General features: G+C 39.1%; 1 protein-coding gene across 2 annotated transcripts in view; it reads left to right on the top strand.

Annotated features, from left to right (window-relative positions):
- Nucleotides 1-7,212, top strand: part of NKAIN2 (sodium/potassium transporting ATPase interacting 2) — a 523,842-nt gene extending 516,630 nt beyond the window's left edge. The window contains exons 7-8 of one of the 2 annotated variants that reach the window (XM_088052854.1): nt 2,773-3,039; nt 4,122-7,212. In XM_088052854.1, the coding sequence (XP_087908980.1) occupies nt 2,773-2,845 (73 nt within the window). In that variant the 3' untranslated portion in view covers nt 2,846-3,039; nt 4,122-7,212. The remainder of the gene's footprint in view (nt 1-2,772; nt 3,040-4,121) is intronic. The other variant, XM_005518328.3, reaches the window with a different exon arrangement.
- Nucleotides 7,213-14,471: the final 7,259 nt, after the last annotated feature.

The raw sequence follows: 14,471 nt of genomic DNA, 5'->3' as shown, positions 1-14,471 counted from the left end.
GTAAATATTTTTCACCTGCACTTTTGGCACAATGCTGCGCATTTAGAAAATGTTATTTCCTTCAAGTATTATATGAGGTACATAGGTACTTAGAACAATTCTAATCCTATCTCTTCCTCAGTATACCATACCTTGTCATCAACATATGGAGCCCTCTAGCTATTATCCCATTCTCTTTATGTTCTCGGTGTTTCTTCCAGAACAGCAGATTGCATTTACTGTGCATCTTCATACTGACTGGAAAGAAAGCTACACCTGTGAAAAAAAAATAAAAAGAAGGCAATATTTTTAAGATTGTACTAAGATGAAGAGATAGATAATTAATCCATGTATACTGTGTTCTCTCTTATTTCAAAGCTGCATGCTCACTGGAATATAGGTGATTTAGCTGTCTTAACTGAGAGACAGAAATCAGAATGTGAGTTAACATTTTGTCCAATCAACCCACAAAAGTATTGCCATGCACCAGCTGCAGTTAGACACTCCGTGTTTCCCTCTGACTGTACAGTGTTTGACAGGGCTCTCTAAGATTGCTACAATCTGTCCTTAAGATGCTTTTACAGCATTTAGAAATACCTTTCTTTATTTGTAGCAGAGGCACACCAGGAACACATGCATATGTATTCACCTTGCAGCTGCTCTGTAAATGTAGGCAGTCCATTAGGTAGTGGAGTGACAAATTCGAACGTCAAGTTAATCAAGGCAAGGTTTGATCTGCTTGTAGCATTATTTACAGCAATATTATGTATTAGAAATCAAAACATGCTGATATGATAACAGCAGTCCATACTTGGTATTTTAAAGCTTTATTTGTTGGGAGAAAAGGTTTGGTTCCCTACAGAGCTTGTTCACCAAATATCACCAATGTAAGCCTTCATAGTATTCAAGGAAAGAAAGAAAAAAAAGAACAGTGCTTTATGTTATTCTCTGGCCAGTATCACCTCCAGTTTACAATGCTCAGCACCTGTAGAGTATGTGTAATAGGCAAGAATTGTTTAATATGGAGAGGAGAGGAGAGGAGAGGAGAGGAGAGGAGAGGAGAGGAGAGGAGAGGAGAGGAGAGGAGAGGAGAGGAGAGGAGAGGAGAGGAGAGGAGAGGAGAGGAGAGGAGAGGAGAGGAGAGGAGAGGAGAGGAGAGGAGAGGAGAGGAGAGGAGAGGAGAGGAGAGGAGAGGAGAGGAGAGGAGAGGAGAGGAGAGGAGAGGAGAGGAGAGGAGAGGAGAGGAGAGGAGAGGAGAGGAGAGGAGAGGAGGAGAGGAGAGGAGAGGAGAGGAGAGGAGAGGAGAGGAGAGGAGAGGAGAGGAGAGGAGAGGAGAGGAGAGGAGAGGAGAGGAGAGGAGAGGAGAGGAGAGGAGAGGAGAGGAGAGGAGAGGAGAGGAGAGGAGATATCCATATATGTCCATGTGTCTGTATTCATATGTTTCCATAACTATATCAGTTGCTACAAAATGCCTTTGAATCTATAGGCAACAGAAGACATATTAAGCATCATCCCATCAAATTACTGCAAAAGATCAAGAAAATTCAGAGATCACTTTTTGCCACCACTGCATCTTCTCCTATTCAGACTCACACTGGGCACATCTTATATGGAGCTCCAGATTTATAAGAGAAATTGAAGAGAAGACAGGGGTCTTCAAATCATCTGATTGCTAACTATATGCAGAGGCACAGCAGCAGCTTATTCTCTGCTCTGTGTAGTGTGCTAGGCATGCTGCAAAGTGGAAGGAGAGAATATGGTCTCTTTGAAGAGCTCAACAAAACAATATCAGCTTCTTTCTAATGGTGGTTCAGATTCCCCCATAATACAAATTTCAACATGTAGTTCAGTAATACAGGACAGAGAAGCCCCTATATATTTACCAGATTGATTTATATAGAGAACTAGTAAAAATCTTTAAGACATATAGAATTTTGTGTTAGGTCTCAGTCATTATCCACATATTGCTTACTGAAGTGAATTGATTTAGTGGATTACAATGACAGAAGTCCATCAACAGAAACTTATTTCTTTGGAAGTCACTTTTTCATCCAAGTGATTTAAATCAATTTTAACTCCTTTATACATGCACTATTTAACTATTATTCTGAAAGAATGCTGGGTTTAGTAACTACTAACTGTTAAGACATACTGTTTTGTAACCTGTTTCGTCCTGTATGCTAAAGTTAGGGCTTCATTTTGTTAATGTAGAGGTTATATGGAGCCTACACCAACTTACATGTGCAAAGTATATTGATTTGTTCAGGTTTCTCATATTTACATTTCTATTGTGTCAGGACTATTTTATCTAAAGATTTATTACTTTTTATTTGTGATTTTCATCAGTCAAGCTCTACTTTTAAGAATATTCTAATTCAGTTTAAACACACATAGTCGCTTTGTGTGATGTTTCATCAGTTATACAAAACTACTCTAAATGAACTAGATATCTAAGGAAAAGAAAAATCTTAGTTTCTGAAAAAGAAATATTATCTTTAGGTAGTTAATTAAAGTGACTATCTCTGGCTACTGTTACCTTTAATAGTCTAGAATTATTAGATTCAGGCTCACATAGAAGTTTTTTTCTCTATGTTTTAGGCTTTGAATTCCAATCACAGTTTTCTTTATCACCTCTTCCAGTTTCGTATTTAATTTATATCAGTGTATTTTTTTAAAGTGAAAAATATATTCAATTTAAAACTATGTTTTAAATAAAACACTGATGTTTTGGGGAAGAATTCTTATGGTGATATTTCTCTACCTGTTATAAATGGGATTTTTTTATTATTTAAGTGCCAACAGTGTGCTCTATGCTGTACAAGCCAAGAAGCCTAGACAGTCCCTTCAAAACGAATACGCTTTTTGAACAGAACGGGACAGAACCGATGCTCATGTACCTCCTTGCAGTGTGGCCACAGCTGATGTACTCAAAAGCAGCTTCCTGGCATTCTGTGCCGGAGATGCCAGTGCTCATTTCCAGACCATGGGAGAAGGACACAATAAGATGGCGGAAATCAATTGTCAAGACAAAATTCTCCTCTTGGGAGGTGACCGAGGAAGGTGACTGAACACTCCCTGACACTGATTCTGCTGCACATGAAAAAACACAGTTGTAGTTGTGGAACAAGACTGCACTGCATGATCACTGTTCTAAAAACAGTAGGAAGGAGGGAGGGGAGAGAGATCTTTCTTTATGTTCTTCACACTGAACTTGTTTGTTCGAGAAAAGAAGAAGTGAAGCAAAAAAAACCCATGCATGTCTGATGCTGATGCCTAATGCACTGGAGAAATTGCTCAAAAGCAGTGCAGCCCTGAAGTGAAGCATGCTTTCCTCCTATTGTGAAGCCTAAGAGTATTTGCAGTATCCATAGTCCCGTGCAAACACACACACATATCGTATTTGTCTAGATAATTGCACATACTGAAGGTGCTACCTACTTCACCATTCCCTTAAAGTATAAATGAAACACAATAAAAGACACTAAAACTAGCACCTTGAGTATAACCACCATGACATTCAGCAAGGTCATGCTCTACACATCTTCAGTGTAATTACCTCCACACGTTTTGGGATTCAGACAACTTTAAATAAACAAACGACCACCTAAGCTTTCACTATCAACAAACAACATCTTGTCCATTTTAGACTGAAAGTTTTAGTCACAAAGCACAGGTTTGGGACAATGCTGTTAAGGTGGCCAGGCTGTGGCACTATCACTCTCTGCTCTCTGCTTTGTGAGTGAGCCGTGGGCGGCTTTCCCCTGCACCTGCTATTCAGCCCTTCTGTCCTCACACTGTGTCACTACTTGGTTTTACAAAGACAGCTACATATGGATTATATAAATCAGGTCATATTCCAGTTGACCCATGGACATACAGTTAAGATTATAATTAAATATAACTCCTGACTAAGATTATTTAGAAAACCTGTGCTGACTTCTCTGACAATGTTCCAGAGAGACCCAAGCAGTTACTTGAGTAAACACTTTGTCTTTCTGTCCTCTTCCTCATTAGTGTGTATCTGAACTGTTACTGGTTTGTGGATTGCATTTGCTTGCAAAAGGGCACCAGAGCAGCAGGGCAGGGATCAGATAAGTATATGGTGGATTATAAGTATTGTTTTTTCTCTGTCTTTCTTCTAGGTCAAAGTAAACATGGGGACTGCTCAAGGTGGGCTGGAGGACCTGTCAAAAAATCTCTTTCAGGATGGCCTCCTGGTTCTTCAAAGAGAAAAGAAATCAAATTTTTGTGCTAAAAATAATGTATAAAAGCTGATTGAACAGTGAGACAGAAAACGACAGAGACCTTCAGCCTCTGTTTCTAACAGGTACTAAAGGAGATGCCCCAGATCCTCTCCTTGGACCTCCTGCCTCCTCCCAGCACCAGAGGGACACAGCAGAGGCATTGGTGCCACCCTTTGTCCCTTTCTTTCCCCCGCCACGGCCAGCATGGCCCATCTGGATTAAGACATGGACCCAGCCCACTCAGTGCTGTGGGAGCCTCCTCCACACTCTGGGCCACGTTGAGTCTCCTCAGTCTTCACAACACTGAAATACCAGGATGACCTTGCAGCAGAAGTCAATAGACAGAGCACTGTTTGCCCTGAAGGCTGTACAGTTCATACTTGCCTTAACCCAACTGCGTTGCACATTAGAGAAACTACGTGCAAGCTTTTTGAAGTTAACATGCTGCTGTTAATTCTGAACGATTTCTAAGTCAGTGGTTTTCTTCTGTTTGGTTTTGCTTTGTTTTCATGTCAGGGAATAAGGCTCTGTTGCTCCATGGCTCCAGAGCAACCAAGTAGAAAACTGCCAGCTGTCTGATAAGTGCTTTACTTTTGGGGCTCCACAGTGGTCAAGAAACAGTTTATAACACTTAAAAAGAAATATGAATAAAGGAATAAATGAGACCTTTTGGGGGTCAGGGTGGGGAAAGGGGTAGCAGAAACTAATAATTGAACCTACTGGAAATAAGCAGCAGAAACAGTGCTTCTTAATCCCGCTGGTTTTATTTATCACACTGTAGGTGCTTTTATAGCTATCTCTAAACATCTTTTACTAACTACAGAGACATCTGCAGATTTCTATGAACAAAGGCCAACTGAATATGTACTAGCTATGTTTACTCTTTTATATCTTACTTATTTCAACTAAAAATTCTCTGTAAGTGAGCTTTTTTTTCTAATTGCGCCATAAGGGATCCACATATTTAATTTTTTGATTTTGGTTGGAGGGCAGGGAGGGACGAGTTGAGTTGAAGAAATACTGAAGACCTTTCTGTGGTATATTTGGGGGATCTGTTGTGTGTTAGAACGTGTATTTTATCTTCCTGTATTATTGTGGCTGAAAAAAATAACTCTGTGCTGTTACGTAGTTGGCAACAAGATGCCTTTGGGAATTTTGCTAGTAGGTCAATGTGTATATGAAATACTCTGAACTCCTAGGAACATATGTTTTATTCTACATCTGATCTGTATTTTCAAGAACGTAGATGGCTTTCACTAGGAAAACCCAATATTTTGCTCAGGTTTTTCAGAAACTTGGATTGTCATTGTTTATTTGCTCAGACCTTGCATAGACAAACGCACGCACCTGCCACACCTGAGGTGACCACGTAGCTTTTGAGGGCGAGAGGGAAGGTCAGCGCTTGGAAATGCTCGAGGCACCCCTGAGCAAGTCCCTGTTCCCTGCTGGCCAAACCCTTGCTCCAAAGGCCTGTGTGCTCACACCACTCACCCATCCCTGTACAAGCCAGTGCCCTTTGCTGTGTCTGCATGGATGTACAGTGTCACAAGCAGCAACTCTGGACAATGACAGAGGAACAGGCATTCACCAGTGAAAACAAGATACAGGACATGTTCAGGAACTATACCTACATTGATTCAGTGAGATTTATATAGATATAGATAGATATATATATATATGTAAGTGTGTGAATGTGTGTGTATGTCTATGTATATAAAATACACAGGACTAACTATTTTTGGGGGCTGCATCACCCAGGAAGATTCTGATGCAGTGGGCCGAGGGTTCCTGTCTCAGATACTGCTGGGAATTTAATGTATGAAACCTAAACGTCCCCTAGGGCCTGATCCTGTAAAGCATTCATTGCTGATTTGGATCTCAAATTTAAATTTTCATACTTGGGTACCTGAAAATCTGAGTTCCTGCTGGATAGAGCTGCTTTTCACCCCCTGGAAATGCCATGCAACTTCCAAGTGACAGACTGAAATTTCCCATAACTTGAAAAATTTAAAAAGTTTCTACTTCTACATAGTATTAAATATAGTATTAAACACAATGAAGAGGTTTAAATGGGATGAAAATGTCATAACAAGTTATTTTATCTTTCCCTGTATACGAGTTAATCAAAATGATATTTCTATAAAAATCATTTTTTAACATGAGAGGAAACCAGTTTAGGCACCTAAGCAGCAATCCAATTTTCAGGAGATAATTTTTCATACCTTTCAGTGATTTCCCATGGAACAGCGGCTACTGGTAGTTAGCAGTTTTAGAAGTCAGACAATTTAATGAAGTGTCTATACGTAGCTTATAGGCCTGATTTTAATTTAGAAAATTTTGGCCTTAATTTCTCTGTGTCTTAGTCTTCCCATCTATAATACGGGAATAATATGTGCCTCACAGGCTTTTTGTGAGGTCTGAATTGTTAATGTTTGTAAAATGCTTAGGAAATAGGAAGCACATCTAACTACTATGGATTGCAATATAAATGTGTATTCATATATTACATATAGAGTAGATACACACACTCACATACACACGGTATATGTATATATATATACATATATATATATATACACACACATACATACCTGTATGAAGTTGGTCTTCATAACCCTGCTTAAGTTGCAGTTAGAGCACCACCATTAAAAAAATTAGGACTGTTGACTACTCAACTAAATGATTAGTGGACAGATCTCTTTTGGAAGCAGTTTAGAGCACAGTAATGTGAGAATATCTGGATGGCATTTTTGATTTGTACAGCTGTATCCTCCTCAAAATCCAGTAAAGAATGTTATTTTTCTAGGCTGGGCTTTTGTTATAAACTAAAAAGCAAGAGATACAATCCAAATGTGTCCTTTTTCTTTTCTTTTCTTTTTGGCATTTGTTAATTCTGAATGTATTTTTAACAAAAGTGATTTTTTTGACTTACTAGTGTAATTTGCATTTTAAAAAAAATAAATGGAAAAAAATATAGGTTTCCAAGCTATTCATGGCCCCCTGCTGCTATTCAGAACTTACAGGAAACTCAGAATTACTCTTCCCAGCTGAGTAACAATGCAGGATGAAGAATCCTATTACATTTACATGATGACAATCCCGATCAGTGCAGTGCATGGACGTGACAGCACTGAATAGAAATTGCTGGGTCATGACACCATTTTAAGGCTGTCATATGTACCAGGTATTTTCATTATCACTGACACTAAAAGGTTTCTTTTACAAGGCTGACTGCAACAGACTCTTTACTTAGAAAACAAGGCTGGTTTTGCCCACTCATCAGGAATTTTAAGCCCATGATAGGTACGGAGTTGACAACAGTGTTAAGTATTGCACAAATAATAGTTGTTAAGAAGGAGCTATGTAACATGGATATTTGCATTCATATTCTTTTATATGCTATTTACTGTCCCTTTACTGAAATGATTGAATCCTGTCTTAGGCAAAATGTTTCTAGACCTCACATATATTGACAGCTTGCCTGAGATCATTTAATAAAGGTGGAGCAGAATGATAAACATTTTGAGATACTCGGTCATGCTCTCTTAGGGTGATTACTTAGAAAGAGAGTTCTTTCATTAGGATTCTTTAAGTCTTCACAATAGTGCAAGTGATACTTTTCAGTCAGGTAAGGAGAAATGGTTTGTGCTCCACTTGCTTAATGTGAGTACTGTTTACAATACTGCACTGCTGCACAGCATTTTGACAGTCTGGCACAATTATGTATTGATGGCTGGATGTCTCCAGATAGGAATGGCCATTAACTCAGTGTCTGCAGGCTTTCATCGCTTGCATGCTCACCTTCCATTTGAGCATATTGATAGGAGCCAAAGCAGAACTCCACACACCATGAATCACTCCAGCTCGTAATATTTTCATTTCCAGTCCTCTGCTTTATTTTTAAATGCAAATACTAAGAAGAGGAGGGCTTTTCTCACAGAGATGGAAAGCCCCATGAATAGTCTATGTGTATGTATTGCTTGCTAACTGTCTACCGATGAGTAGCTGAGATGAAAGTGATGGACTTCCTGAGTTTGTTTTCTCGCTATTCTGAATCTGGCTTCTTCCCAGTACATGTGGATTGACAGCAGACTCCAAAGGTAAGCCAGGTTTTGTTGAAGAACCAATGCACAGCTATACTGCAGACAGCACTGTGTCCACTGCTCCTCGGAGAAAGATGAAGACGGCTGTTAAGCTAATTGGTCTGCTTCAAGCTATGTGCAGTATTAAATGCAATTACAATGCATAAAAGAAACTGCCCTTTAGACTGCAATTACTCATTCACATACAGAAGTGGCACAGCACAGAATCAATCAGTAAAAGAGATTTTCTTCCTGTAGTCACCAATATGCTTCATCTCCTGATATGGATTGGAGAAACCAGATCTGTTTGATCTCATGTCCTGACAAGTCCCTCAGTTCAGACCTTCAACAAGAGAAGCAATTGCATCTAGTTAGAGTTGAGACCTTGGCATAGCTGAGTGGTTTAGGAAGATACTGTACCAAATGTGAAGTTCTAAATAGCATCATACATACATTTGTTGCAAATCTCTCTCCATATGTACAGAAGAAGGGTCTTTTAAAAATGCACTTTATCTCTCAGAAAATAATTGAAACAGATTATGTCTTTTACAAGTGTCTTCCAAATCCTGCCAAGATCACCAAAGACATTTTTTAATAAAAATCCAGCAAAAACACCACCTTTCCTGCTCTCTGTTGAGTAGAAGACTTAGCTCTTGGGACTTCTAAATGCCTTGGGATTATTATCTTGGATAGATAGAAGCACTGTGAAACCTGAGAAATAAAAAACAATGCTTGTGGTCATCTCTGATTCAAAATTAAATCTGTACAAAAGCCATACTTTTGCATCCACAATGGAAGAGGGTCTTTATTGCCGTCTGGTACCTTATCACTTTCCCAGCTTTGCCTTTGTCCTGCTGGGAAATAGGTTATGAGGAATTTAAGGTGAAGAAGCATGTTCATATTCTGTATGTGCTCTCCAACAGCCTCCAGTTCTGCCACATAGAGGTTTCATTCCTAGTTAATTTCTCTCTCTCTCTGTCACCATCTTCTTGTTCTATTCTCACTGTCTCTCATCATGAACACAACCTCAAATGCCCTCCCAGAATTACATAATGCCCTTTGCCACGTCCAGTGTTTCCTATTCACATAAATGTGGCAATGGCAGTCGTGGAGGATAGTGCACTGAGGATGTGTGCAAAATAACAAGAAGAGGAAGCACAAAGTTATGTACATCCCCAAAAAGCCCCAGAGAGGGAGACATTTAACAGAATGGTAAAGGTTGGCAGCATTACAGAAGCCCTGAGACACAGCAAGCCCTGTTAGGAATCATTTTCACATGTGCAATTACATTTGCTAAAGCTATAGTTCACTGAGTACACAGAAAGCCATAAATATCCAGAGTTACAAAAGGCACAGGTGAATTAGAAGAAAATTCATTAAAAAATGTTTGTTGAACACATTTACTAGATTAGATTCACATTTCATTTTCTTCAAAAATTTTCTCAGGATTGTGTTTTTTCCCCTTGCAAACATTTAGATAGTTGATTTCTGTGTATGTAGGTGAATATTTTGTTCCTAGGAGAGCATGTAAGTATGTGCAATTGTTTAATTTACATGGGGTTCTCAGTATTGACGCATCTGTGTGCATTTGTGCTAAATGTTGGCTCAGTTGACTCAGTCACACATACATGCACACATACACACACCTGTTACATGACTGTTCTTATGGTGGAGATACATAACCACACACAGACTCTCTCCTTTTTTCCTTAGTTTTTCCTATCCCTCTTGTCAAAATATTCAAAATCCAAAGTGTTTATTTTTTAGACAGGCATTGGATACACAAAAATTATTATTTCTGATAATTACTGTATGTACAAGCATGGTGCAATCTATGAACAGAGTAAATAAGACAGTCCTTTCTACAAAAGGTTTATGTGATAAATACAGGAAGTTAATGAGAATATTTCAATTAGGGAAAAAAAAGAAAAATACGATCTCACAGGCTCACTCTGCTGTTAAATTTCAATTAGTTGAAGAAGTGGGTGACAAAATAAATTCATATAAAGGAGAAGAGCAGGGAAACAAACTTGGAGTACAGTTATAAGCTGATATGGTTATTTACAGCGTTACATATAAGAATTAAGTAAAAGAATCAGTCAATTATGTCTTACTAGGGTAGCCAGTTAATTTATGGTAGCTCAATATAGAGCTATTTTATCTTACATTTTAAAGGCATTTAAAACAGTAGCAAGGGAAGAAAAGGAACATCAAAGGGACTGCATATTGATGTAATCACAAAAGGTTGATGGATTGATTCAATTAATCAGTGACTCATTTCTAAGAGTTCTGCAGGGATTTATTTACCAAACACTTACATTGTTTATTTTGCTCTCTGGAGGGTTTGTAGACTGTCATTTTTCTTCATTATTCTTCTTGTTTAATTCATCAATTTCTGACAAACGTTTTCATGCTGATATGCAGCATGTTAGGCATGTAAATTGTCCACATGTACTGATTTAAAGCAGTACACTCCAAACTTTCAGGAGCAGAGAACTTTTATTTCCCTCAGGTCCTGAGAAACACTAGCCATCTATAATTAATATAAAGATGTGTTTTCCATTTAATCTTTGCTTTTAGTGTCTGCTCAACATGGCAAAGATGTAAATTCTTGTCTAGCGTAACCTGCTTTAACTTTAGACAGAAAGTTACTATGAAAAATATTTTGAACATTCTTGATACTAAATAGAATAACTGTTCCTTCTTTGGTTTTTCCTCATATTTTGTAGTTCAAATCTAGGAAAATAATGCAAGAATCTTTTAAGAAGGTCAGCAATTTCACCATGTTTTCTGTAAGTTTAGATAAATTTTTACAAGAGCAAGAAGTGTTAAGACAAAGGGGAAGGGCTTTAAAACTGAAAGAGGGCAGCTTAGGTCAGATATTAGGAAAAAATGCTTTCCTTTGAGGATGGTGAGGCTCCGGAACAGGCTGCCTGGAGAAGTGATGGATTCCCCATTCCCAAAAGTATTCAAGACCAGGCTGGATGGTTAATGAATTGGCACATATAGGAAACCAAAGGAAACCATCAAACCACGGCTGAAATTCCAAGTGCGGGTTTATTTCATTGCCGTGCTTGCAGTGCTGAGCAGCAGAGACACACAGGGACAGGGGCTCCATCCTGCTTAGTTCATCCCACAGATAGCAGCAATCTGGTCTGTTGAAAAGTTTCCCTATCCATGGCAGGGGTTTGGGAACTAAATGATCTTTAAGGCCCCTTCAAACTCAAACCATTCCATGATTCTATTAATTTATGTTTTAATACTGTCACAATATGTGCTTCAAAGTCAATAGATGGAAATGGCCAAATTAGGTCAAGTCACAGACTTCAAAATGGCAGATAATGGGCACAGACAGAAGTCTGAGGAAGATGAAGAGCTGAAACCAAAAGGAAACCATTTTTTGAAAGTGTTGGTCTCATTTGGGCAAATATTTTTATTTTAAAGTACCAGGAGCACTGAACAGCTAGATTTTGGTTTGGTTTTGTTTTTTTAATTAACATACTCATTGCATGCATGAGGTGGATTTTCAGGCATCTTCAGCAGTGGTCAAATTCTTATTTCACTTTTAGGTGGCTAGGAATAACTTCTCAGGAAAAGTGAAAGACCACACACCCAGTGACAAGAGCCCTGGCAGTCTGCATCATGTGACTGACTCCCCCAGTGGATTTAGAAAACCCCACCCTACCTATTAAACCTCCTGTAACAGACAGATGGAGACAGACACCTCTCAGTGATACCTGGTGACAAGCACAGAAACACAGGAGCATCAGCAAACTCTTTCTTACTGTCAGAGTCACTGAGCACTGGCACAGATTGCCCAGGGAGGTTCTGGGGTCTCCATTCTTGTAGACTGTCAAACCTTGACCGGACATGGTCCTGGGCAACGTTCTATAGGCAGTCCTGCATGAGTAGGGTTGTTGGACTCAAAGATTACCAGATGCCCCTTCCAGCCTCAACCATTCTCTGATGCTGTGATTCACTTCTCATTCAAGCTATATTTTTTCCCCATTGGAAATACTCCTAGCATCTGAAGAGGATGCAAAAATCTTCCTTGTTGGTCTGAGGTAGTCTCAGAATTAACCTTTGGAGTGAAAATAACAGGTCTGAGTTTTAAGAGAGAAAAAAAAACCATCAGTTTCTAAAATGCATTGGTTATTGTTTTTCCCGTATCTGAGTCTCCTATAGTTGGCCACTTGGATGAAATCCCAGCTCCATTAAGGCCAGTGGGAATCTTACTGTTTGTTTCAATGAGATTTCAAGATCTCATACTTTGTGATTAACATGCGTGAATATTCGCTTTTCTTGAAAAACAAAAACCCACCACCATTATCCCCAATAAGTTTTAAATGCTCCACAAAAATTGGGATTTTTTTTTTTTCCTTTTCATGTTGAGCATTTTTAAAATACATGGTCTGGTGATATAAAAATTTTATCTGTACTCATTTGTGCTGACCCATATAACTTGCTCATTGCCACATTTGTGCCAGTAAAATCTTTCTATCATTCCCACTCCTCTGTGTATTTCATTTCCTGTGAATGAATATCACCCAGGGGATTAACATCTTGGGAGGCTTTCTGCAAAACATGAGTATTAGGGGAAATCAAAAGACATTTGCAGAGCTATTTGGCCAATGTGATAGTAGGAATCTGCTACATAACCTTTTTTCCCTTTATAAATGCATGTTAAATATTAGTTGTAACCCAGAATTATCTGTGGTGAAGTGGTGAAGTATTTCACATCCTTCTAGCTTCTTTCTCAGTTGCACAGAGCTCCTCAGACTTGATAAGATTTCCATTGAGCAAACTAATTCAGCAGCAGGGAAATTTTTGCACATAAACAGAAAGATAAAGCACCACCTCAAAAGACAGTCTAATAATATCCAGTGCTTCTAGAAATCCAATACTTTTGCCAAAGGCATTTCTCAGTCTGGAGCTTCTCCTGTGCAAAAAAATGCTTCTTGTTTATTAACTTAAAGCCTGAAATGCAGCTCCTGACAAAACTCTGTCTGGGTGAGACTCCCACCCTGACAGTCAATGGTGTGTATAACCCATATTTTCTGCTCTGTGAAAGGATATAGATGAGAAACTAGCACTGGTCCTTCAGGCCTGTTCCCTTGAGCTTGTCCTTCTCACACCTGAGCACTTGAGACTGTTGCTTCTCAAGAGGTTCAGTTGTCATGGGCACATTGAGTTTTTGAGCTGAACCAGTGGTGAGTGCCAATTAAAGTTAAGTAGGGTCTCTACATCCATAGTGGAAAAGCATCTAGTGCACCAGTGGTGCTGTGGCACCCGATCAGGGACAGATGGAGCAGAGAATCCTTCAAACAGGGGAAACCAGGAAGGGAAGCAACATCTACATCCTGCTCCCAGCTTCTGCCAGAGCCCCAAAATCTCCCACTCCACTCCCTGTGTTGGCTCCATCAGCAGTAGCACCCAGAGCTGACCAACAGGATCATCCACAAGGTCACACCCTTCTGGCACCAGCAGGAAGAGCAAGTCTGTGTCTGCAGGAATCACTTCCAAAGTCTCTGTTTTAACTCAGATCATGACTCAGAGAAGAAGTCAGGCTTTTGTCTGTCTGCAGTTTTTTACGTTTGAGGTGGCAGAGCCCTGCCTTGCTTCACTTTGCACTTGCTAAAGAGCAAGTTCAAATAGAGGAGGTAGTTTTGGCAAGCAGGGACAGTGCTCCAATTTTTTTGCATTAGGAAAGCTATAGTTCAAGTATACTTCTGAAAAATAAACTATCAGTGAAAAAAAGATAATGCACTGTTTGAACTTGAACATATTTACGCCTCCTTTTTGGATGTGAAAACATCCTGAGTCACATGCATAGTTATCTAGTGTCATTACTTTTATGAATGCTTATTGATGTAAATACATGCTTCATTTATTATATTAAAATTGCTCATACCAGTGGGGTACCTTTTAGATTTAGAAATACATATTGCTTGTAGAAAAATCAAAGGAAATAGTAGGAACATTTGACATGAAAGCATTCTACAACACCAGCATACTATTAAGTTAACCATCAGGATCAATCTCAAAAACTATCCCCAAGCTTAGGCCTATAAACCACTCATACTGCAAAAAAAAGCTCCTCAGTCCTGGAAGTCATACAACTATAGCCAGAAGCTCTTTAGATCTCATGCTGTTAAATACTACTTAA

Source organism: Pseudopodoces humilis, chromosome 3 (genome assembly GCF_049639895.1).
Source record: "Pseudopodoces humilis isolate 2021_Gansu_Grassland_sample_001 chromosome 3, ASM4963989v1, whole genome shotgun sequence".
Lineage (NCBI taxonomy): Eukaryota > Metazoa > Chordata > Aves > Passeriformes > Paridae > Pseudopodoces > Pseudopodoces humilis.
The sequence above is the reverse complement of the archived record's forward strand: the minus strand, read 5'-3'. Positions and strand labels throughout refer to the sequence as shown.